Raw genomic sequence first — 27595 nt, 5'->3', positions numbered from 1 at the left:
ATTGTATTTTACACCCTCTGTTATTTAAAATGGGTACAGTAGATAGCAAGTTATGTATACAGTGCCTGACAGCTGAAATAACTCTAATTAATTTACTGTGGGAATGTCAGAGAATAAAGAGTTGTGTATATTGTGAAATGTGCCTTGGTTGTCCGTTCTAGGCAACTGTAGGTCAGGTGGCTTACGTCACCAGACCTGCTAATGTAAGCCAAGTTAGCTGCTCATGTGTGTTGAACTGCACTACTGCAGACGGCTCAGGGAATCGTGTAATAAACAAGCTCAGCTTCCTCATGAACATGACATGATGGCACAGTTAAAGACTACACACCTACAGTCACCAGCGTTTGGGGCCCCAGAACCGTTTCATTTGCCGTATGGAGGCAGTGCTTATCATACTTTTAAACCTTACAGGACTTCTTGTGTGTGTATATATATATATATATATATATATATATATATATATATATATATATATATATATATATATATATATATATATATATATATATATATATATATATATATATATATATATATTAGGGCTGCAACAACTAATCGATTAAATCGATTAAATTCGATTATAAAAATAGTTGGCGATTCATTTAGTCATCGATTCGTTGGATCTATGCTATGTGCATGCGCAGAGGCAATTTTTTATTTTTTATTTTTTAATAAACCTTTATTTATAAACTGCAACATGTACAAACAGCTGAGAAACAATAATCAAAATAAGTATGGTGCCAGTATGCTGGTTTTTTTAAAATAAATTACTGGAAAGGATAGAAATGTAGTTTGTCTCTTTTATACGATTATTAATCGATTAATTGAAGTAATAATCAACAGATTAATCGATTATCAAATTAATATATACGTATATATATATATATATATATATATAAGAATGTTGAAAGATGGCACATGATGGCCATTAAGATGTATCTGCACTTTTTGTCCATATGGATACAAATAGTGTCCATGTATGAGATCTGGGACTGTCAATTATGGCGGAAGTAATAATTAAGATTATTGTTATCAATATTGAAATCATGATTACTGATTGTTAGGTAAAGCAGTGTTGGGGTGTGAACGTAATACCATCATGTAATTTGTCTAATAAAAGGCTATAGATAAACATTATCCATATATCTGAAGACAAATTTTAGTTTTTTTAAATTATTTAATAATATCAACTTGTCAGCTTTTTTTCATTACATGATGCCTTTATCTCTATTTTTAAATGTTGATAGTTTTTTCATTTTTTCAAGTTATGTACATTCATATGTACATGTAGATTCTGTATCGAAACAGATCCATTAAGAGTTTGAGCAGAAATATGTCGTATAGGTATTAACTATACACAATAATAATAAAAAAAGTCACATGAATGGTTTTTTGAAGTAATACCTTTGTGACATGAAAAAAACACAAGTAATGTAAAAAAAACATTTTCAAACTTTTTAATATCAAAATAAAACACAAAGCAGTTTGGCTAATGAAGATGAAGTCTAATAAACAAGCTTTGTTCTTCTCCAACGCCTCCTTGTGGTTCAGTACAACAGTTTGGCCAACAAAAATAAAGACAAGTGATACCTCACACATCAAATACACAATCTCCACAGCCTTTGTTCAGTTTGATGAGATGACAAAACATTTTAGCCAGTATTGATGTTATTTGAACATTGATATAGTTTGCAGTTAAATAAAGGACAGGTGAACATCCCAGTAAACAAACTAAAGACTTTATAAACAAGTAGTGACAACGTTCCCGACACATCGCGTGCTGCATGTTACCTCACCTCATTAACTCTCAGTCACAGCAGCTGAAGGACGCTGCATTGAGAAAATAAGAGCAACATCAAATAGTTTTTTCTCCTTCGCTGTATACTTTTAGTGTGGGGACAAGTGCGTCTGTCTCCAATATTGTCCACACCAGTCTCCATCTAAACACAGCAGTGCGCTCTTAAGTGCATGACGGGAAGCGAGGGAAAATTATGTTAAACCAAGCGCTTGGCTCTGTTTACTCCGAGGGGAAATCTCCGGAGAAAAGTCTGTGTTGTTAGTCCGCCATGATTATCAAGCCAAACGACGCTAGTGCGCATGCGCCTGCCTTCGTGTTGCCTAAAATGCATTAATAAATGACGGTTTTTCAGTAATTAAAAAATTAGACGGTATTACTAACCGTCTGGAACTTTATCGCAAATTATCATTATACCGTTTACCGTTACATCCCTAGTCCATTAACAAGTACAAAGTCAAGGGAGGTCACGGCATGTTCTTGCCGCAGATGCTGGTCAATTTTTTAGCGCATTACAGCAAATGACGAGGGCGGTCGTGGATTGCCTCGGTTGTCGTGTTTAATTTCGAGGCCTTCATATATATACACACACATTGTGATGATTATGATTGTATGATGCTGACTGTAGAGTAACAACGATCATTTTGTACGAAAAATAAGAGACATAGGATTTACAATATTATCAGGAAATGATCAAAGATACTTCAGTTTGTTAAAGAAATAATTAAAACAAGATTTAGCTAAAAGACTGAATGAACATCAACACATAACTTTAAATGTTGTTAAAACCCCACCATTACTACGATATGAAATATAAACAATAAAACATTGGATATTATGAGTGTGTTTACTTCCCACAACATTCAACTTTTCTAATCAATCAAGAAACATCGAACACAGCTAAAATGTGGAGTGAGAGAGAGAGTCTTGCATTTTACCCATCATGTTTTGTAGTGGAATGTTTTGAATTGTGTGTGGTGCTTAAACATTTGTATAAGGTCCACATAGTTCAGTGGGTAAGTTGTGTGCTGTGTACTTTAACTTTCTTTGTAATCATTAGGACCAGAGGTGGGAAATATTGTCTAAATTGCTACCTATATATTGATAATTCTATATACTTATTATCTTGTAAAAAGAGCTCAGCAGCGCATGCACTTTTTGCGTCGGATGAAAAGAGCACAGCTCCCTTCCCCCATTCTCACCACATTCTACAGAGGCACTATAGAGAGTCTACTGACCAACTGCATCTCTGTCTGGACTGCAGCCTGCAGTGCCTCAGACTGGAAGTCTCCAGAGAGTGGTGAGGACAGCGGAAAAGATCATCAGGACTCCTCTTCCTCCTATCCAGGAGATCGCAAAAAGCCGCTGCCTGACCAGGGCTCAGAAAATCTGCAAAGACTCCTCCCACCCCCACCAAGGACTGTTTTCACTGCTGGACTCTAGAAAGAGGTTCCGCAGCATCCGAAGCAGAACCTCCGGGTTCTGTAACAGCTTCTCCCCTCAGGCCGTAAGACTCTTGAACGCATCATAATTAAATTATCCCCTCAACTCCCCCCAAGATGGATTAACTCGCTGGAATAAAAAAGACAATATAACATACATCCATACACGTGGATGCATGTGAAAAAGTGCAATATATTTATCTGTACAGTAACCTATTTATTTATTTATATATGCACCTTATTGCTTTTTTATCCTGCACTACCATGAGCTTATGTAACGCAATTTTGTTCTTATCTGTACTGTAAAGTTCAAATTTGAATGACAATAAAAACAAAGTCTAAGTTTAAGTCTAATATGAGGCGTAATGCTTATGTTCGAATGAACTTAAGACTTTTTCCTCAGCGTATCTACAAAGCCATTAAACTGTAAGTCACAGACTATCTGGGATGAAACAAAAAACTAAATAATAATCAATAATAAAATATGGCAATCTGTTTTTTGTTTGGAATAGAACAAATATTTAACATTAAAAAAATGTTCCCCCTTTTTGGTTTGATAATAAAAAACAAAAAAATGAAAATCTATTGTAATCCATTGATCTATTAATGTGCTTGAAAATCAAAAATAGGAAGTAAAACATTCTCCGTTCAATGTTTGGAGATATGGTAGATTGCACATGCACAGTGTCTCTTTTCCGTAACCTCGTCTGTGAGTGACCCGGAACAACAACAACATAAAAAGAGGAGCATCGTTTTGCCTGCTCGAGAGAGAACCAATGTGTTATTAAACCAATGTGTTATAAAAAAATGTGTCACTTTCGGTGTCTGTGGACATTTAAAAATTTGCAGGGAACTCTTGACCGTGACAACATTGTTTTAACAACACTGCGTCGTTGTCTTCTTCTTCTTCTGTTGTTCTGGGTCACTCACAGACAAGGATCCTGAAAAGAGACACCGCGCATGTGCAATATACCTGTTTGCTTGCCAAGAATTGCTATTGCGACATCCAGTGGATTTTTTTTTATAATAGCAGTTTCTTTCTTGAAAAAATTGCTATCATTCCTTTAAAATGCAAAAAAATTATATACTTAGCAAACTCATCTCACAGGTCTGATTAAACCTTCGCGGGCCTGCTTGACACCCATGGTTTAGATCAGTGGTTCTTAACTTTGTTGGAGGTACTGTTTCATATGCGCATTCACCGAACCCTTCTTTAGTGAAAAATAAAATGTGTTTTTTCTTAATTTAATCTTAATTTATAAATATTAATCATGAAATGATGTTATTATATTAAAGAAATACTAATAAATATATATGTTACAAACAGAACATTACAGGAATGTACACATGATCCCATGTTTACATCTCATTGTGCAACATGTGAATGTTTTAGTGGGAACTAAATGCGATATCGGAATGGGGTACAAGTTATTTCCAAAGCAGGACCCCCACCCAGACATACAATACTAGTACACAGCTCATGAAAAACTATATTTGTTGTTATTGTCATTGTAAGTGGGCCAAAACACTTACTTTAGAAAATAATCCCATGGAAATGACCGATGTCATTTGATTATAATAATCTAACATTTAAGTTGTTATTTAGTCAGGTTTGGGACAGGTGTGCTGCTGGTGTGGCCACAGCGTGCACATCTAAGTTAAAGTACCAATGATTGTCTGCATTTGACCCATCACCCTTGTTCACCCCCTGGGAAGTGAGGGGAGCTGTGGGCAGCAGCGGTGCTGCGCCCTGGAATAATTTTTGGTGATTTAACCCCCAATTCCAACCCTTGATGCTGAGTGCCAAGCAGGGAGGTAATGGGTCCCATTTTCATAGTCTTTGGTAGGACTCGGCCGGGGTTTGAACTCACAACCTACCGATCTCAGGGTGGACACTCTAACCACAAGGCCACTGAAATTGTTATAGATAAAATATAATTGTATTTGATCAGATAAACAGAAGTTTTTTGAATACATGCATACATAGAATAATTCAACAGCCACAATTTAGATCTATGATTCTTAAACCGTTTGAACTCACAACCTACTGATCTCAGAGCGGACACTCTAACCACTCGGCCACTGAGTAGGTCCACACATATGGAAAATTAGAGGGAACATTGTTTGGGGGTATCCATAATACGATGATAGGGAGAAGTTTTTATTTACACGATGAGTCGGGTGTGTCCTGACCTCCGCGGCAGAGGCTCCGCCGAACCCGAGAGGCCGACTCACCGAACCCCTAGGGTTTGATCGAACCCAGGTTAAGAACCACTGGTCTAGATGGAAGCACATTTGCAATGATTCAACTTTATTGTTATCAAAAATAACTTGGGATATCCGTGGGCCAGATTGTGTATGCGGCCCGCGGGCCGTAGCTATATTATATCTAAGCTATAATATAGCTAAGCTATATTATATATTTTTGTATTGTAACGTACTGTACCTGTTTTTTCACTGATATTGAAAATATGATACATTTTGTTTTCGATTTAATTAGGGTTGTACGGTATACCTGTATTAGTATAGTACCGCAATACTAATGAATAATTTTTGGTAATATACCGTCTCTGAAACGTACCGGTTCTGCACCCTTTTCCCCCGTGTTCGCGTCGAAGTCACGTTGTGACATTGCTGGTTTACGAGCAGAGAAGCATGTTCGGTAGCAAACAATCACGGAGTACTTACAAACAGACACAGTGTGTAGACAGAAAGGGGAGAACGGACGCATTTTGGCTTAAAAACTAACGATAAAGGTGAAGTTATAACACTGAAAGTCCCTAAAGAATATGTGCTTTAAGACATGGCTAGCTAGCTAACGGCTGACGTCCATCCGCCGTTTTACCTTCTTCTAAATCACTAATCCTGGTCTCCATGGCGACAAATAAAGTAAGTTTCTTACAAGTATCATCCCTGCAGGACGAGGAATAGCTAAACATGTTTCACTACACACCGTAGCTCACCGGCGTCAATTGGTGGATCTACACCTAACATCCACTGTAATGATATCAAGTACAGGCCCGTATCTAGTCGATACTACTATGATTATGTCGATATTTTTTGGCATCACAACATCTTCTTTAGTTTTCTTAAAATGTATATTATGTTAATAAACTCAGGAAATATGTCCCTGGACACATGAGGACTTTGAATATGACCAATGTATGATCCTATAACTACTTGGTATTGGATACCCAAATTTGTGGTATCATCCAAACTAATGTAAAGTATCAAACAACAGAAGAATAAGTGATTATTACATTTTAACAAAAGTGTAGACAGAACATGTTAAAAGAGAAAGTAAGCAGATATTAACAGTAAATGAACAAGTAGATTAATAATTAATTTTCTACCACTTGTCCTTAATAATGTTGACAAAATAATAGAATGATAAATGACACAATATGACTCCGAAAAAGACAAGTTGTAGAAAATGGATGGATGGATGTTACTGCATACGTCAACAGACTAATTAGGAGCCTTTGTTTGCTTACTTACTACTAAAAGACAAGTTGTCTAGTACGTTCACTATTTTATTTAAGGACTTAACTGCAATAAGAAATATATGTTTAAAGTACTCTAAGATTTTTTGTTAAAATAAAGTTAATAATGCAATTTTTTTGTAGTCCCCTTTATTTATAAAAGTACCGAAAAGTACCGAAATAATTTTAGTACCGGTACCGGTACCAAAATATTGGTATCGTTACAACACTAGATTTAATCTTTAAATAGGTTTAGATATTTTTCCAAAAAACATAAAATAGAAGGGTGGTCTTACATTCGGCTCAATAGGATAATGACATCACTAACGCCTGTGTGACATTGTAAACATTGCAATGACACAATGACAGCTCTGAAAAAGCTTGTTCAAATATAGTTAATGAACATGGAAATTAGAAATAAAGGTAATACAAAGGTTTCCTACAAGGAGGCTTGTGCCATGGACAGCGGCCCAAGCCCCCCTGACCCCCGTGCTGACCAATGAGCACCAAAAGCAGAACTAATGCATAGCACCATTATGCACGGGCAGACCAGAGCTGTTCGGTGAGCTCACCAAGTCTTCGAGAGAGGAAATACCATTTCTCCTGTTAAAGCAAAATGCTTTCATCATGTAAGTGACTTGTTCTTGCACATAAGCGTGTTGTTGTTCCTTACACTGACAATGACAGCAAGTTTGTAAATACTGTATGTGGTATCAATATGCTGGGAACTTAATCATATCTAAGCCAACTATTTTTTTTTTTAATCTAATATTTATCGTGAGACGAGGGAGTGACATAGTCCTTTTTTGCCCCAGTAGACACAAACGTGAGGAAAACAAATGAAGAAGATAGCACTGAGAAGTCAGTGAACGTTTGAGAGAGAGGGCATTTTTAGAGAGGGAAATTACAGAGGGAGAGGAGGATGAATAATTTTGAAGTACATCTGTTTTGTACATCCATCCATCCATTTTCTACCGCTTGTCCCTCACAGGGGTGGCTGGAGCCTATCCCAGCAGCACTCAGCAGGGTACACCCTGGACAAGTCTCCACCTCATCACAGGGCCAACACAAATAGACAGACAACATTCACACTCACATTCACACACTAGGGCCAATTTAGTGTTGCCCATCAGCCTATTCCCAGGTGCATGTCTTTGGAGGTGGGAGGAAGTCAGAGCATATGGAAATACGTATTTACTGTGCATCTTTCTACAAAATACAGTATCAGCGAGTCCAATTAACATGTTCCAGTACAGCCCAAGGTGCATATATTTCCAACCACATTGATGGAAGACAGAAGACCAAACTGGTATACTCTTCTTCCCTGGCTTGAGTATGATGGACTATACATTTTGCTATGCATGTTGACATTTTAGCACAACAAGGGCCAGATCTACTAAGATCCAAAACACACGTGCTAAATAGCGTGTGCAAACTATAAAAGAGTGTTTACTATTAGTGGGTGTTTTGTGGGTGATCTACTTCCACTGTGTGTACAATTGATGACAAATGCAAAAGTGGCGCAGACGAGTCTACTTAATTTAAAAAACAGCGTAAAACGTAAAGCTAAGTGACGAAAAATGGACGCCCTGAAAAAGTGTTCTAAGTAAGTCATATATTATTATTTTTTAAACTTTCAACACTTTAAATTCTTTAACAGTTTCAGACCTATGCATAGACACAGTTAATTTATTTGCAATGTTTTTTTTATGTTTCATATTCTTTTTGTAGAAAAAACCCCAACATTTTTTAATTTGAGAAAAACACTCAACATGCAATATTTCCAAAAACAAGTTTAAATGCAGCTTGGATAGGCTGCAGCACCCCTGCGACCCCAAGAGGGACAAGAAAATGGATGGATGGATGGAGTTGCAAAATGGACTACTTTAGATGAGGTAATTACAGCCTTTAATAGGTCAATAATTCATAACAACACTGGTTTTGATGCATTGTTATTTTTGGAACAAAGACAGTTTTTTTCCCTAAAAACTTACATATCCCTCCTTAGCCAAAAAACGGACACACTCAAAAAAGTGTTTTAAGTCAGTCACAAATGACTTTTTAAAAAAGGCTTTTTTAAAGGCTTCAATTTTATGTTGTTGCGACTGCCTTGTCTCCCGGGATGCAAAGGACAGCAGGAAGCAGCTTGCAGGTAAGAATGAAGCTTTAAGAATGATGCTTTAATTCAATGACAAAGGCAAACATACAAAAGCTTGAAGTTTACTTGGTATAGCAGGTAGCAATGACCCAAACCAAAAAGCATACAAGGGAATACTATCTTTACGTAGCTTGACACGGACATACCTATCGCGTGCAGCGAACATTGACCTGGCGAAACTGAATGGCGAAACAGGTATAAATAAAGGTGACAATAATCTTAAAATGGAAACAGGTGTGTGAGCTCAAACTCTCCTTGAAACAGCAACGTAAACAAAGGACAGCAAGGAGCGCTAGAGCAGATCTAAACACAAAACCTAGGAGAACAACAACAAACAGAAAACAAAACATGACCTGGCGTGAAAAGGCCATGACAGTCAAATCTTTCAGCAGCTTCAGATCTTTTTTTTAAAACATATTTTATGTTTTGTTCATGTTTTTGCATGTGTACTGACTGTTACCATGGAAACACTCATTTCCCTCACATTTATGGCAACATATGGTCCAACCTGTGGCGTTTTGTCATGTTCTTGACATGCCGCACACAAATATAATATGTACTACCTTGTCTGGACTACATTGAAGCGCGATCTAGAGAACAGAGACTACTTTTAGCATGCCTAAGGTGCACTACGAGAGGCGCTGCGGTTTTGTGATGGTGGGTCTACAATGATCAAGATGCAACAAAAAAAAGTTTTCTTCATATGGAGATATATTATGAACAAACAAACACAATTTAAAAAAAATCTATCAGACAGCAAAACAAATCAATTTAATTTGTTTTAATTAGCCCATTTAGTCACCCAACAGCTATGCAATTATGAAATGTCATTGGTGAATGGGCGATATGTCTAATTGTTTTGTTTCTGATGGTTCAAATATGTTGACACGCACACAGAAGCAATATTCTCTCTCTCAATTGTTGTCTGTGCAGCGCGATCGCCTCCTTTGTTTTAGCTTTTTGTGCGTAACTGTGCCAGGTTGCACTTAGATTTCAAATGTGATAAATAAAGATGCGAAACAGCTGGCGCAGAACAGTTTCAGTCTTGTTAAATCACATTGCGAGTGCTAAATAATTATTTTTGCTTATCCTCTTTCCACTATTGTACTATTGTGGGTGTGCTGATAATCAGCATATATTCTGCATATACATTAAAGGCCTACTGAAATGAACTTTTTTTATTTAAACGGGGATAGCAGATCCATTCTATGTGTCATACTTGATCATTTCGCGATATTGCCATATTTTTGCTGAAAGGATTTAGTAGAGAACATCGACGATAAAGTTCGCAACTTTTGGTCGCTGATAAAAAAAAGCCTTGCCTGTACCGGAAGTAGCGTGACGTCGCAGGTTGAAGAGCTCCTCACATTTCCCCATTGTTTCCACCAGCAGCGAGAGCGATTTGGACCGAGAAAGCGACTATTACCCCATTAATTTGAGCGAGGATGAAAGATTTGTGGATGAGGAACGTGAGAGTGAAGGACTAGAGTGCAGTGCAGGACGTATCTTTTTTCGCTCTGACTGTAACTTAGGTAAAAGGGCTCATTAGATTCCACACTTTCTCCTTTTTCTATTGTGGATCACGGATTTGTATTTTAAACCACCTCGGATACTATATCCTCTTGAAAATGAGAGTCGAGAACACGAAATGGACATTCACAGTGACTTTTATCTCCACGACAATACATCGGTGTAGCACTTTAGCTACGGAGCTAACGTGATAGCATCGTGCTTAAATGCAGATAAAAACAAAAGAAATAAGCCCCTGATTGGAAGGATAGACAGAAGATTAACAATACTACTATCAGGAGACACCGAACCAAACACTGGACCTGTAACTACACGGTTAATGCTGTTTCAACACCTGCCTTTAGAAACTAGAAAAAGCCGTATAAGAGATGCAGGGTTTTCATTGCATACAAAGTCAAGTGTGGACAAAACTGTTCAATTGTCTGTACGATTTCAAGAATACAGTTTATATTCTTTAAAGTATAAATTGTTGTCATGTATTATTGTGGTTAAACACTCTGCCCTCCCTGGTAAGATTTGTCTTGAACTGCCCAGAATATTATTGATCCAAACTAAAAATAAAAATAGAATTACAATTTGTGTCATGGCACAGGTGCATGCCAATGCGCACTCATCTGTGCGCTCTGCTGATTGCGCCTCCAAGACCGCACCTGCGCGCGCCACTCCGGCTGCAGCAGGCAGCTGCAATCAATCTGCAATCTGCACACCTGTGGCTGATGAGCTCCCAGGGCTTCTTAAGCCAGTGCAGACCTGCGTTCCGGGCCAGAACGTAGTCTTCTGTTCGAGTACAATAAGCCAACTAACAAAGCTCTATGCATTTCTCTCTCCGTGTTTCTTTACATCCCCCGTCATTTTGATTGGTCTTGTGTTCTTCCCTTGTCGTTCCTTGCAGCTACCCCTTCGTTGCTATGCGTCTCGTCTCCCCTGTGGTTCTCTTGCTGCCCCTTGGATCTCGACCTACCGCCTGGACACAGACCTTTTGACGCCTCGCTATACCCCTGACTGCCTGCCTGTCTCACGGACATTCGAGCATGCCTTTCCCCTCCGAGACTTCCGCCTCTCGCTCAACACTCCTGGTAACACACAACATTTAATTCACACATAGTCGCGCACCATATACACTCTTGGATTTAGTCACACTCCATTTCCCTAGTTTATTTATATTATGGTTTGTTATTATATACATATAATAAAACATAGAACTATACTACGCCCTTGTTGTCTGTGCCGTCTACTCCCCACAGGTACATAACAATTTGGAAGGAATTCCTGAAGCCCTAACAGTCTATAAGCTCCACCCCTTTCCCTAAAGCCAGCCCCCTTTGCAAGTGTCACCAACTACAGTACAACAAGGAGTGCAAAAGATTCAAACCATCCTGATGGAGGTGTACAAGTAGTCTGTGTCCTTGTGTATGTGTGTGTTTCAAAAGGAGGGGCGGAGCCAAACACACACCTGCCATAACTAGCACTTATAGTCCAGCTGGAAACTGAACCAAAAGATCGACCTGTGATTGCAAGTGCTCTCACTATGTTGTCAAAATATGCTTCAGTTAGACAAAAGGCCTTATGTGCAGCACTATACAGGAGCCCTCGCCCCCCATTCCTCCCTCTATGTTTCCTGCTCTCAGTGCTCCCCAAATGTGTGTGTTTTATAAATATTGGCCTTACCTGTCCCTTTGGTGAGCTCCTTCTCCCCCCCACTTTCTCTGTCTTTGGTTTGGTCCTCCTGGTCTGTGGTGGTCTCACTAGCAGCCTCCACATCCTCACTCAGCTCTCCTGAAGGGGGAGGGAGGACGGGAAATGTAAATCACCAAGCCATCAGAATTGGTGGAAGCACTTAAAGGGACGGCAGCAATTTTTTTCTATAGGAGCTCCCAACAATTACATTTGCTGACACACAGTTACAAGGCCGGCTAACAAAGAGGATGCAATCTGCCGCCAGCTGTCACTCTTCTGACTCAATTGGGAATATATCGAAAAAATATTAATAAATTGGTTAAACTTAATTGTGTTTTAGCATGTGTTTTGTCTATTTATGTCCTGCAAAACCATACATTGTGTCCCTTGCTGCAATCTCTAAGGCAATACAAGCTACGCATACTCCAGCCTAACCAGACTTTTGCTTAAAAAAACATAAATATTTAAAACTTTCATAGGCACACCTCACTTTATTTGTATTCCAAGTCAAAGGCAGAAATCCCCTGTAACCATCTTAAAAGCATCCGCTCGATATATCAGACCATTTTGGAGCGTCGAAGTCCAAACAATGGATCGCCAATAATGACGTTTGTAAGTAACACACAGAGGAGAAGATAGCGAAAACAGATAATAAAAAGACCATCCATCATGTTTATTTCCCTCTAGTGCCGCCGGAACATCCCCTATGCCTGTAAAGTTTGCTTAAAAGTAGCGAGGCCTTGCATGCAACAACATTGATCCGACAACAATAAACTAGGCCATGTGGTCAATAGGCCTTATCAGTTATTACACAAGTCAGCTAATTCTCTGCAAATGTACTTAAATGCTATTTAGAAAATGCTTTCATCCTCAGGTCCCGACACTATGAGATATTGACATATTGACAATGTAGCCATACTGAAATATCCTGTTCAAGTATTCAGCCCCGCAGCCATCACATGGCCAGCCTTGGCTTGCCACATGACTAACCACAGAAAAAACACTTTTATGATGTTACATTATCTACCGTGCTCGCGGTTTTATCCCATCAGTGGTGCAACATTACGTGCATGCATTATAAAGGGCGGACGTTGTGTGGGGATTTGCTGGTTGATGCATATGACCCTGTAGAATTTTTGCTCTGAGTGAATTCACAAAAACCTGGGTTTTATGACACAATTATGTCATTTTGTTAAAGGTGGAACAATTATAAGATAATGCTAGAAAAGTCTTTGTTTTTGACGTTTCCAAGGCAACCAATTAAATGATCCATTGTAGCGCATCCCCAATCATTGAGGCAGGTCAGAAAAGTTACATCCTCGCCAATGTCCACGATTTTAGCAGGATTTGGATACCGCACAGCTGCATAGGTGTTTTGATTACAAAATAACCCTCAGGTAACACTATTTTGAAGGTGGCAGGTGTTTTTATTTATTTTTAACAATGTAACACTTGTAGTGGGACTAACTCCCCACCTCCAAATTATGATACAGGTTGCACACAGTTTCAATGCTGCAAATATGTAAAGCCTCCTTTTAGATTGCTCTGGCATCCTGCATACATACTAAAATATTTACATCTTACATTTTTGCTTTCATTATACGCCTCCCAGACTGCATGACCTCTTGCAACACAAAATTACCAGTAATCATAAATTGTGGTATGCTAAGTTTTTACTGTAAGTAAGCAATATGTTTGCCGTTGTAGATGGTGTTGCATCAATACCCTGGTTAACTCACATGAATATGAGCGGCAAAATAAAATAAAAAGCTCTTAGTATGATGCAGTAAGTCCTGCAATATTACCACCATTATTGAACAACTGAAAATGATATAATCTTATTTATCTCACTATGTGAATTGCAACTCACTTTTCTTTTTTATTCATTATTAAAAAAAAAAAAGTGTTATTATGGAATACATCGTGTTAAAATTGGGAACAGGAAAGGAATACGTGTATTAGTAATTGCTATGTAATGGAAAAACAGTAGGATTAAATAAGCTCTGCTTCTTCCTCTTCTTCTTCGAAAATGTTGAAAACACGCAGAAACTGGAAATTGTGACGTATCATGTTGGAACTGTATGCATGTTCGAAATAAACTCAAACTATAACAATAATGAACACATTAATGGTTAATGATGTCCATTATTTTTGAAAATATGTTCATTTAATTACAGAAGTGTACACATTTGCAGTTGCCTCATCTCCAAAACAATTGATAAAGACAGACACTAATTAATAAAAGGTCATAAAGTGGCCCCTGAGCAAAGAAACACATCCATAAAGTCAGAGAGCAACTCTCAGAGCAACGTCATTTGTAACCCAAATTTGGGATTTGCAAAGACCAATAGCCTGGAGGTTGCCATCTAATTAATTGTCGTCATTAACCATCCTAATACAATGATATGAAGTACTTCCATTACGCTAATCATGCACACTGAATAAGCCCATAGCTGACACACATATTACACTAATTTGTTCAAAGCAGATGAGGATCATATTTGCTCTGCCACTCACTCAATGGGGACAGTCCACAGGCTTTGGCACCTCCTGCACACACACACACACACACACACACACACACACGCACACGCATACGCACATGCACACGCACACGCACACACACACACACACACACACACACACACACACACACACACACACAGACAGACAGATAGACAGACAGACAGACAGACAGACAGACAGACACACACACATCCCATCCAGACATCCCAGCCTTGCTTGCCCTAAGCATGTGAGTGCAGGGGCTTAATCAGACCCATAGGTGTCACTCTTTACAAGCCAGGAGAGCTCACACAGACTAATGAGGTGTAGTGGGGAGGGGAGCAGCAGAAAGAGAGAGAGGGGGTAGGTTTAGGAGGGGAAAAAAATCCCTGAAGAAATGCATGGAGATGACAAAAGCAGATGCTATGCAATAGACGTCCAGTGACGATGAGAGGGGAAAAACAATATTACCTTCATGATGAGCGGCAACAGCCTTGGACACCCCCCTGCACCCACCTCCCTCTCTCCGGCAGGAGCAGTGATTACACCGGCGCTAATCAGACTGACAAGCACAAACGTCCCTAATAAATAATTGATGGTAACCACTGCACTTTCCAGTATTCCTTCCCAGACTGTTGAGAAGAAGAGCAGCAAGTAATAATAGTCAGTCTAGATATATTTCACTAGGTCAGGCTCCTCCCTCTATGCGCTCGGCCTCGGCAGATTACACCGCCGTGATGGCGACTGACTTTCTTTAAAGAGCAGAGGATTCCGGCCCTACCTGCTTCCTGAAAACACAGCATGGACAATCTAGTAGTTAAACACACTTCCTATATCTGTCCTTCCTGGCTCAGAGGAGCTGACCAACGCTCTGCCTAAACTCTCATTAGACTCATTATGATCATTGCGGCTTCCATCACTTTAATCAGATGTCACCCAACTGCACTGCAAGGTGTTCAAAAGGTTCCTTATTTTTTCTCCCTTTAGCTCTGCACTGTGAGATGAAAACATTTAGATTTTGCACTTAACAGACTCCTTCTTTCTTTTGAATCCATCATGCCTTGTACACCGTTTTTCATGTATCAAAGTGGCCCTGACTCTGGACTAGAGGGTGTGAAATGGAAGTGGCAGGAGGGGCGCCATGGGACAATGAGACACAGGAGCCTTGCTGACATTTTCCATGCATTGTCCTCACCTCATATGCAATATGGCCGCCACCCCAACACCCTTCAACGTCATCATAAGCCCACTCCCCTCTTCAAGGGGCCTCTACCCTAAACCACAACAGAAACAAATACTCCTATAGCCTACTGAACCTGCTCAAATTAAAGTTAAAGTACCACTGAAAGTCACACACACACTAGGTGTGGTGAAATTACCCTCTGCATTTGACCCATCCCTTTGTTCCACCCCCTGGGAGGTGAGGGGAGCAGTGAGCAGCAGTGGTGGCCATGCCCGGGAATCATTATTGATGATTGAACCCCCAATTCCAACCCTTGAAGATGAGTGCCAAGCAGGGTGGTAATGGGTCCCATTTTTTTTATAGCCTTTGGTATGCCTCGGCCGAACTCAAACTCACAACCTCCCGATCTCAGGGCGGACACTCTAACCACAAGGCCACTGAGCAGGTTAAATCAACCACATGTGTCTTTTTCTTTACTGTCCATTGTGCTGTATAATACTGGAAGTCTCAGTTGTGTCAAATGTATTGGGACACAGCTCACACTCTATAAATTAACCAATCAGTGGTCAGTATGGACTCCCTTTCAATCTTCATATTTGTATCAAGATATGGTGAATAGTACCATGTAAGAAGAAGTTGGTGTAAGCCTTTTTCTTTTCCCAGTGCACAAACTGAGGTCAATAAAGGCATACTTGGATACGTTTGGTGTGGAAGAACTTGAGAGCCATGACCTCAAAGCCCATCAAACATTTCTAAAATGAACTAGAACTGAGATAAAGAGGCAGAAGGACACTTTCTTAGATCCAGCATCAGAGACCTGTGACTAGGAATGGGAATCGAAACCGGTTCCCAGTGTCTCCATTTCTGGGAATTTTTTTTCAAAACAAAACATTTGCAAAGTTGATATTTCATCAAAGAGAGGAAATATTACCAATATGCAGAAATATTTGTCCACAACAGCTTTACATAATTTTTCATTTTCAATCCCAGACTGAACCCAGCAGCAGCGACTGCAATGGAAGCATCTTAACTGTTGTTAATACGTCATGTAACTAAATAACTAACTAGAACTGACTAAATAAATAACTATAACTGACTAAATAACTATAGCTGACTAACTAACTAACTAACTAACTAACTAACTAACTAACACTGCCTATCACCTTAGCGCCTACTTATAAAAAGCTACTATTTGTAACTGTATACAGGTAATGAATACCTTTGCATGCATTACATTATTTTGCATTATGTCTTATTGGCAGTGTCAACATGTCAAATTTAAGACTTTTTAAGACCATAATGAATGAAATTCAAGACCATTTTACATTCATAATGACAAAGTACAATGACATGAATGAAAATCGCAGGCCCAGAATTAACTATAAGTACAGTATATGATTTCATAGCTCTTTCACGTTGGAAAACATGTTTAACCTAAGTAAAAACACCAGAATCGTCTCCATTGACTAACTAATATGTGTTTGGAACTCTGAAATACACATTGGCAGACATTGTGACAGCCATTTTTCTGATGTGTCATACAATTTCAATGTGAAGTGAAGTGAAGTGAATTACATTTATATAGCGCTTTTTCTCAAGTGACTCAAAGCGCTTTACATTGTGAAACCCAATATCTAAGTTACATTTAAACCAGTGTGGGTGGCACTGGGAGCAGGTGGGTAAAGTGTCTTACCCAAGGACACAACGACAGTGACTAGGATGGCGGAAGCGGGGATCGAACCTGCAACCCTCAAGTTGCTGGCATGGCCGCTCTACCAACCAAGCTATACCGCCCCAATGACTTTGTGCCCAATATTTCAAAGTTTTCTTGCAGAAGATGCAGTGTGCATCATATCGAAACAGAAATGTATGCATTTCGTTTTGAATATACAGTATACTGTACTGGATATACTGTGGGTACGGAAAGTATTCAGACCCATTTACATTTTTCAATCTTTGTTTCATTGCAGCCAATTGCTAATATCTAAAAAGTTATTTTTTTCTCTCATTATTGTACACTTAGCATCCAGTCTTGATAGAACAAATAGAAATGTAGAAAAGTTTGCAAATGTAATTTAAAAAACAAACAAACTCAAAAATGACATACATAAGTATTCAGACCGTTTGCTCATTACTTTGTTGATGCATCTTTGGCAGCAATTACAGCCTCAAGTCTTTTTGAATAAGATGCCACAAGCTTGGCACACTTATCTTTAGCCACCTCTTTACAGCACCTCTCAAGCTCCATCAGGTTGAATGGGAAGCATTGGTTTTCATCCAGAATGTCTCTGTACATTGCTGCATTTATCTTTCCCTCTATCCTTACAAGTCTCCCAGGTCCTGCCACTGAAAACCATGCCCACAGCATGATGCTGCCACCATCACTGTAGGGATTGTATTGGCCTGGTGATGAACCGTGCTTTGTTTGCTCCAAACGTGATGCCTAACATTCACGCCAATTAGTTCAATCTTTGTCTCATCAGACCAGAGATTTTTGTCTTTCAGGTGCATCTTGGCAAACTTTTTACTATGAAATGGTTTCCGTCTGGCCACTCTACCATACAGGCCTGACTGGTGGTTTGCTGCAGAGATGGTTATCCTTCAGGAAGGTTCTCCTCTCTCCACAGAGGAATGCTGCAGCTCTGATAGAGTGACCAACGGGTCTTTGGTCACCTCCCTGACTGGACTAAGATGAATGCAAGAATGAACAGAGACATCCTGGATGAAAACCAACACTTCTCATCCAATCTAATGGAGGTTGAGAGGTGCTGCAAAGAGGAATGCGGGAAACTGCCCAAAGGTAGATGTGCCAAGTTGGTGGCATTGTATTCAAACCAACTTGGGGCTGTAATTGCTGCCACAAGTGCATCAACAAAGTACTGAGCAAAGACTCAATATTCTGTCAAGATGGGGTGTCGAGTGTGCATCAACAAGAAATAAAATGAACTTTTTAGATTTTGTGGCCTATGGCTGCAATAAAAAAAAAAGGAGTGAAACATTTAAAATTGTCTGAATACATTTTAAGGCCTTAAATAGAAATGATTGGATTCAAGACTTTTTAACACCACATGGGTACCCTGTCTGGATTAGAGGGAGCACATTTTAACCCCGTCTGAGAGGTGTTCTTTACAAGAGACATTGTAAGTCCAGAAAGATCCTTTCTGAAAAAGCACATATGCCTAATTTTCTGCAAAATGATTGTTAAAGGGTCTGTTTGCAACCTTTCGGTGGAAGCCTACAGGACTTAACAAGATGTTGTAAGCATTATATCCTGCCCTCTTCTGGATTCTAGCGCGTAATGATAAACTATGCCCGTATGTAACACTCACACATTAGCTTTGTGTGTTGTTAGCTAATGATATCCTTTTGCACAGCTAACATTGGCTATCATTGTATCATCATGACCGCAAATTAATAGCTTTTTAGGGACTGCTTTTGTGTATGTGCACCTAATGCCAGCGTTTATGTGTGGACGACACAGTGATGAGTGACAAGCTTGAACGCCAGACAATTTCCTCGGACTGATGAGCTATTCGTATCCAATATGATTAGTAAATGTGAAAAATAAAGATATTTAAAAATACATGCTAAAATCACTAATGATTTTATATACATAAGCTTGTCAGTGGTAAGCTTGTCAGTGGTGTTCTTGCTACATCTTTTGGTTTGAAAAAATTTACTGTGAGCAAGTTGCAAACAGCCCCTTTAATTTCTATAGTTGATGACTGTACAACTGCACAATACAGCGTTTCATTAGTCTTGACTTGCTTGTATTTGTCAATGGCTGACATAAGAAAGGTAACCTGACTCTCGCTAGTTCCCTGAGCTCCACACAAGGATCTGGGATCGAGGGCAATGCAAACTCCTTCAAGATAGCAAAAAATAATGAACCAATCAGGATCGCCGGGCAGGATTTCATAGATGTGACGTAGCGCCGAAGCGACTGTTTGATTCAAACAACAATGGCGGCACGCAGCGAGGAGTCGTGTGCTGACATTGATTCTGCTATTCAACTGTTTTGCGACATCGATCGTCTACTGACATTGCTGCGTTGTTTCAGTAAAAGTTCTCTAACTTTTCGCTCTGTCGTTATCCAATATGTCGGCTGTTCTGTTTTGGATTTCCCAGCGTCGCTCTCATCAGCGTCACGGGTTGATTTTGATGTGAGTGGTTGAAGTAGCACGTCATTCAAGATAACGGACAAGAGGTTTATCCAATCACATACAATGATTTTTTTTACAAGGCCCCGCCTTCTGAAATGCATCTTCTATTGAGAAGTCCCAGATCCTTGTGTGGAGCTCAGCGAACTACAAGGATCTGCCGAGAATGTTAAAAATGTTACTGGATGTTCTTGTGTAATTACCACAGAAAAAAATATGTTGCATTTTGATAATTTCTACAGAACAATAATTTATTATTATTAATATTATATGGTAATTTTCAAAAGTAATTATTAATTTCTGGGTATACCCCTTAATTGCATCCCACGGGGGAGTCATTGGCTGTGGGCATCTTAAGACCTCACAGTTGGGTTTGTACACTCACAGTTCTCAACTTCTCAACGGAACAAAGAGAGGCTAATCGACCTGTTTGTATTTATTTGTTTCCCCCAAAAGAGAATCTATGAAGAACCGAATCGTTAAGAGGAATCGGGAAATTCCGATCAATTCCCATCCTCCTCTGACCTCACAAATGTTCCTCTGTATGAATGGACACACATTCCCACAGATGCCCTCCAACACCTACCACCTGCAGGTGTCCCAATATGTATGTCCATATTGACTAGAACCAGGAATGCAACACCAGTAAGTAAAAAGAAGAGAAAAAACAGACATATGGGTGCATAAAGCCCCCCCTCCCCAATACTCATCACTCAGTCTCTCCCACACATTTTCACAGAAAGGAAAGACGCTACCTCAGTGCTGCTGGTCAATGTTACGTGTTAGATTCCTGACCTGTCTATTGAGGAGGAGGGGGGGGGGGGGGGGGGGGGGGGGGTTGGTGGCGCATGCAGGCAGGCCTTGCTCTCTCGCGCTCTTGCTGCTGGCCCTGCAGTGACCTCAGGATCTAAATGTGAATGAATACTTTGTGTCTCCATGGGGCTGAGGGCAAGTCGTGCAGGGAGGGAGGGAGGAGCCTCATAAGATGGAGGAGGGGTGCCAGGGTTAGGGCAGCTAATAACTAAAACAACTTTAAAGGGCAAGTTAATCACAAACAGCAGCCATAGCTCATGCCGATCTCCCAAGCAGCACTCCTCCAGTGCTCATCACGCACGAGCCCCACAGGTCTTGCACCCGACACTCATCTTCAACGCCCCTTGTCTGTCTGACTCACTTTTTCAAATGAAACGCAGAAAATAACGGCATTGAAGTCACTCGGCTGTGTTTGTGGAGAGTCTGCCTTCCCCATTGCCACTCATTTATTTGCAACACTTCTGCTAATGAAGAGCTTGTGTTATCCGTGCAAGATGAATTAGATATTTTCCCCCCTAAAGTGGCGTCTCTTGTGGGAAATAACGCTAATTAAAAATAGTTTGCCGTAATAGCATGTTTAGATACGTTGCAAAAAAAAAAAAGTGAGTGGCGCTCGAGTTCTCTTCTCTTTGTGTTGAGTGATGGAGGAGAGAAGGATCTAGGTTAATGTGGCTGTACATGGAGTGCACATCCAGAGACTGCTCACTCTTCTGCCCCAGCACACACACACACACACACACACACACACACACACACACACACACACACACACACACACACACACACACACACACACACACACACACACACACACACACACACACACACACACACACAAGGCGGTGACTTCCTTGAAGGTCCGCTAACAAATATTATGTCCACAATGGGGGATGCAGGCTGTACTTTTGCCTGCTTTAAGACGGGATAAAAGCCTCCATGGGTGCAAAAGCATCACTGGCCACTGCTCTTCCATCTACTCCGCCTGAGGGACAATGTCCTGCACAAAGGGTCACTCTGCCTCCGTGCCACCCCTCCCGTGCATGTTTCTGCGTCCTCTTAACTCACCCTCCTTTTATTATTGCATCCCCCCCCCTCCAGCTTCACACTACAGTGCCTTTACCTATTTGCAGCTATTCAATAGGACCTAACAGAATTGGGGGTGTGTTGGGGGGGGGGGTGTCTGGCAAAGAAAAAAAAAAAAGCATCACGGTTGTCATGAAGGGCAATCACATCAACTCTGAAATATTCACCAGTGGCTTGGAAAATGCGATGGTACAGTTATGACAGGCGAACAAGCCACTCTCCTGCACAGTCACCCCCCCACCCTCGCTCCACACTCCCATTCAGAGCGGAAGCATGGTGGACAGTCTGAATATGTATAACCTGAAAAAAAGTATTGATTTTTCATTGGGCAACAACTAAAAAAAAAGCACACGTGCAAAAAAATCCCATAACCCGGAACTGTCACAGCTCTTTTGTTCATAGCTCATCTCTCCTGATGTTTGGCTTTTGCCGCAAACTCTTTTTAATTACCAGGTACAGCCAGCCTCAGAGCCTCCCTCCACTGAGACACAGCCACATACATCCTGCTGGGCTTAACAAGACAGCACACATCTATTATATATGACATACACCCAGCAGCTTTTGTCTCATATCTGACTAATAAGCGCATGGAATACGACAATGCACACTGTTTGTTTTGCTATTATAGACAAAATATACTTGCTTATGTGAGAGGAAAACTTGACAATTAAAAGTATAGACTGCTGCAAGGAAAGTGACACTTTAAATGTTGCATATCCACGCAATCCCGTCTGCATTACTATATGAATATTGTGTAAAAGTCAATTTATTTCAGCAATTCACCTTTAAATGTGAAATTAATGTGTGATATAAACTCATTACATACAAAGTGAAATATGTCAAGCTTTTAGTTGGTATAGTTTTTCTGATTATGGTTTACAGTTTTTTGAAAACCCAACATTTTCTGAAATTTTCAATTTGAGGTTTTCATAAGTTATAAGCCATAATCATCAGCATTATATCGAAAGAAGTCATGAAAAAACGAACCTTGCATGATATTCAATTTTTTTGGGTTCCACCTGTATACATTAGGACAGTGGTCCCTAACCACCGGGCCGCAGCCCGGTACCGGTCCGTGGATCGATTGGTACCGGGCCGCACAAGAATAAAAAAAATAAAAAAAAAAGTTTTTTTTTTTTTTATTAAATCAACATAAAAAACACAAGATACACTTACAATTAGTGCACCAACCCAAAAAACCTCCCCCCTCCATTTACACTCATTCACACTCATTCGCACAAAAGGGTTGTTTCTTTCTGTTATTAATATTTCTGGTTCCTACATTATATATCAATACAGATCAATACAGTCCGTAAGCACACATGATTGAATTTTTTGATGACAAAATTATTTTTTTTTTAAATCTAGTGTCAGGACTTAATTTAATGAACTACTTGATGTCGCCAAAATTAATGGTACGCTTCAAAAGAAAAAACCTAGTCATACAAAGATCAGTGTTTATGGTACCTGCCATTTTTTTCTGATTAATTGTACTTGGTTAAACCTTTTCTAACATTCCACACTACAAAATATTTAAAGTATGTATTAAGATTCATGCATATAACGTATCGGGTTGATAGCAGTATCAGCCAACACACAAGGCTCCAATACCGGTATCGTATGGGAAGTGAAAAAGTTGTATAGGGATACCCCCAAATACTGTTATTGGATTTTATTGATAGTGCTATCTTTGTTCAGATTAACTTAATTGCTGAATGATTCATTAACAACAGCAAATGAAATATTACTTTCTTTTAGTCCAGAATTGATGCCATGGCATTGCCTAAATGTCATCCTATACTACTCACAGCCACTAGGAGGCATATGTCGATCTGTTGTGAGGTATTAGCTAGCATTACAATCCTCATTTCAACTCTCCAGCACTTTCAAGCAATATCTGTCAGTTTGATGTTCATTTCCTAACCAGTGCTGCTTAAAGTAACAGACAGGTGCATGTTTGCACGCACACGTGTCCATTAACAGGTGCTTATCTGTTTATCTCCACGTTTAGGCACCTCAGACCAATACAGTGGACTGCTCTGATTGAGAAAGATCTCCGTCTGTCGATTTATTGAACGGACCATTTGCATATCTTTGTAGTGCATCCATCTGCCTGTGGACTGTTGTGCGGCGGTATTAGCTCAGAAAATCAATGTTGCCATGGCGGAATGTATGTAAGCGCCCACCCCGGCGCGTGTTAGGTGTCCGTCTCGCAGCGCTCTCACTCAGCTTATTAGCATACTGGTCATTCATTCAGTCTTTATAAGCTTCAAGTAAACACACGCATCTGTTAGTATGCCCACACAGCTGCGATGATATGAGCTGCGATGGTCATCCCGCCTCCTTCATCCACACACAGCCATGGGTTTGTTTATGAGAGCGAATGTTGAGATAAAACAGACTTTGCTGAGTTATGAATACCAATTTTGATGATTGATTTCAATTACAAATATAGGGCATCATTGATGTGTGTTTGCTCTCCAAAGTTTAGCAACATGCTAAGTACAGATTTTCAATGATTTTTCAACAAAGTAGAGGAGAAGTGGAGGATGGGAATAAAACTTTTTACCTGAGCAAAGACCTCATACTTATACTGCTTGAAATACTTCAAAAATGAATCACAATTACTTTGGTGTGGATACAGTGCTACTACCTATGTGTACAAGTTTGCATTGGTTTTTGTGACGGAGCTCGTAACCCAAAATACTCATATCTCAAATCAATGTTACCCTTTGAAATTAATTAAAATTAAATTATTCCCTTACGACCCCCCAAAGCAGAACAATTTTAACTTCTTTTGTCAAATGATACTTTTTTAAAATCAGATTAACCATGTAAATTAACTTAAAGGGGCCTTATTATGCAAAACCAACTTTTCTTACCTATTGGTACCTGCTGTTGTGTATTTAGGATCTGCATGAGTCCTGAAAATTTGAAATCAAACCATGGAGGCATGGCGTAGATATTTATAAAAAACAATCTTGCCTTCTTGAAATTTGCACTACATGTGACTACAATGGCGGATGCGCGCAAGGCATGATTAGGAAAAACGTATCCAGATTATCAATATATGATATAAATGTACCCAGAGTGCCTTGCGCGCATCCGCCATTGTAGTCAGCGCTGAAGTCAATAAGCTCCTTCTTTTTCGATGCCTTCTTGTTGTGGGGCATACTGATTCGTACATGCACGTGCGTATAGTAGCGTATAGTTCTAACATATAGTATCAGTCTTTAGACTCCATATAGAAGCGCTAAAAACTACAACAAAGATGGTGGGAAGAAGACGCTGTGGAAGTGGATGCTTTTAAAAAAGGCCAGCCCACAAAACGGTGCATTTTAAAGAGACGGCCAGAAAGCAGCTTGAAAATGGTCTGTAGAACATAATCTATGCAAAATTTTGATCAAAGAACCACCGTTACATGTTATGTACAATAGACCGCAAGGAATTAAATGTAGAAGAAAACATTGTAATACGATCCCTTAAAAAAAAGACTCCAAATTTGGGACACAAATGGCACTTTATTGTCAGAATGTTGGACAGGGACGATTTTTAAAATGTTTTACTTGAATTCATGCCATCTATTTGCTAAGCACTTTTATCTAAAATCCCGTTACTTTTCAGGTAACCATCTATGGGTAAGGTAAATGAGCAGGTGCGCTCAAAACAAATTGTGTGTATATTTTGCCTATATACATGATTATTGTGATAATATTTTGTGATTAATCACATGATTTAACTTGGTTTTTTTTGACAGACCTTATTTTAACATGTAACATGCTTTTAAATAGGAAAAAACTTCCAGATAACGACAACTGTATCAAAAACAATACAGTATAATGTACTGCAAACAACTAGTAGTTGAATGAAGTAATAATGTAAAGAATTTACTTTGGAGAGCATACTTTCAAGGTATCACTTTTATTTGTATTTTCATCAAACACACCATCAGCAGCTTCTCCATATTTTCATGCATACGCAGCTGAGATAGGCTCCAGCACCCCCCTTGACCCCAAAAGGGACAAGCAGTAGAAAATGGATGGATGGACTTCAAATCTAGAAATAATTTTAACATCTTTGGCTGACACTACAATAGCCTTTATCAACGTATTCTGCTTCAGTATGGTGCTAGTTGTAGCAGTGCTATGCTTGAACTGATTCAATGATTTCTTTCTTTAAATCAATGAATATCGTCATATTCTTCTCAGTACTGTCCTTCACGCTCACTTTCTTCATTCCCATGCTTGGAAAAACAAAGTTATGTCTTGCTAGTTTTAAGATAATGCTAGCAAGTGAGACTTTGGATGTTTTGTTCTGACCTTACTGGGTTCACTGTAGTATTCGCCACACCAACTAACGATGGGGAGGCTCGTAACCCAAATTTGTGCTTGCAACCTAAAGCATAATAGCTAGTACTCCTAAATACTTGTGAACTGAGATACCACTGTAACATAAAGAAGTATTAGACTGAAGAAAAACATCGTAATATGAAGACAAATATGTGGTTGGTTGTATGTTGTTTTTTTGTAACCTTACGTCTCAGTGAATAATTAATGAATCTTGATGTCAAAATAGAGACATAACAGGAAATGTAGATCTATAAATGGGTTGATCCAAATGAGAAATATTCGGTCTTGTTGAGGCTTTGCTCATTACAGAGTAGATGGGGGTACAGAATTGATATACAGTATAATTTTCTCTCTGAGAATAGAGCGGATAAAACAGGAAACATTTCTTCTAACAACCACCCTTGCAGGTTGCTCATAACTAATTGCTAAAGAAATCCAATGATTACACTACACAGGCACTTAAACCCTCCACGAGAGTGCTAGCACTTACTGAAAAAAATCTCTCCCTACCTCTATCCATTTCTAATACAAATCAAACATGGGGAGCTTTCTTTCACCATTTGTCTTTCTTTCGGTCCCTCTTTGCATAGCCCATCCATTACTTTCACATGAAATATGAAAAGGCAATATCCTCCCTGTGTTTGTACTGAAGCGTAATGCGATTGTGTTGTCATTTATAGGAAATAATCGCAAACCTCTCTTTCATTTTCCAGTTCAAATAACCATGAAAAATTAGCCTTCAATGTCAGGGAGGACAACAAAGGGATGCACACAGACTATTGCTTCACCACTACGCTTGACATTTCTCCTTAATAGGAAAACGGGTGGTTGTTCCTATCTTGCCTTTTCAATCTAACCTCTTTTTTTAACCCAATTAAAAAGCTCTGTACTCAGATCTTTGTAAATGTTTCCTTCCTTTTTTATTCATAGTGGAGGGTCTGGAGGTTGGCAGGATTTGGAGTGGATTACAATACCCCGGCCTTGCTCATTAGCGCCCTTGCCACAGTCCGCTAATGGTTACTGTTGGAGGGAGACATTGCCAGATGAGCGCTACAGGCCCTCGGTCGCTGTGACTGCCGTCCGGCAGTCTGACAGATGAATAATTCAAAAGCTATTGGCCTCCTTCATAGCATGGTAGCAGCGAACCCCCAACCCCCCACAAAACAAATCAAAAAAACCCACCCTCCCAGGACTCAGCTTTTGCAGACCTTTCTCCACTGATCAGCATTTAGGCCTCAGACACGATGTACAGCTAGATGTCAGGGCTCACAATTAGACTTAGTCGTAGTCAAAGGATCCTTTTCATTGCCGGAGATCTTTAGTTTTAGTGTGCACAGCAAAGTAATGGTAATTGCTTTGTGTACTGCTGCCATTAAAGGCTTAAAAGGCTAGTTGCTTTCCACTGTAATTATGTACAA

General features: G+C 39.6%; 1 protein-coding gene across 5 annotated transcripts in view; it reads right to left on the bottom strand.

Moving 5' to 3' along the window:
• zfhx3b (zinc finger homeobox 3b) overlaps positions 1 to 27595 on the bottom strand; it is a 450580-nt gene that overhangs the window by 40047 nt on the left and 382938 nt on the right. For 4 of the 5 annotated variants that reach the window (XM_062028101.1, XM_062028110.1, XM_062028091.1 and 1 more), the window contains one exon: positions 12076 to 12183. The exons of the other annotated variant lie outside the window; for it this stretch is intronic. In XM_062028101.1, coding sequence (XP_061884085.1) covers positions 12076 to 12183 — 108 coding nt within the window. The remainder of the gene's footprint in view (positions 1 to 12075; positions 12184 to 27595) is intronic. 5 annotated transcript variants of the gene reach the window in all.

This window comes from Entelurus aequoreus, linkage group LG02 (genome assembly GCF_033978785.1).
Source record: "Entelurus aequoreus isolate RoL-2023_Sb linkage group LG02, RoL_Eaeq_v1.1, whole genome shotgun sequence".
Lineage (NCBI taxonomy): Eukaryota > Metazoa > Chordata > Actinopteri > Syngnathiformes > Syngnathidae > Entelurus > Entelurus aequoreus.
Note: the sequence above shows the minus strand (reverse complement) of the source record. Positions and strands in the feature narration are given on the sequence as shown.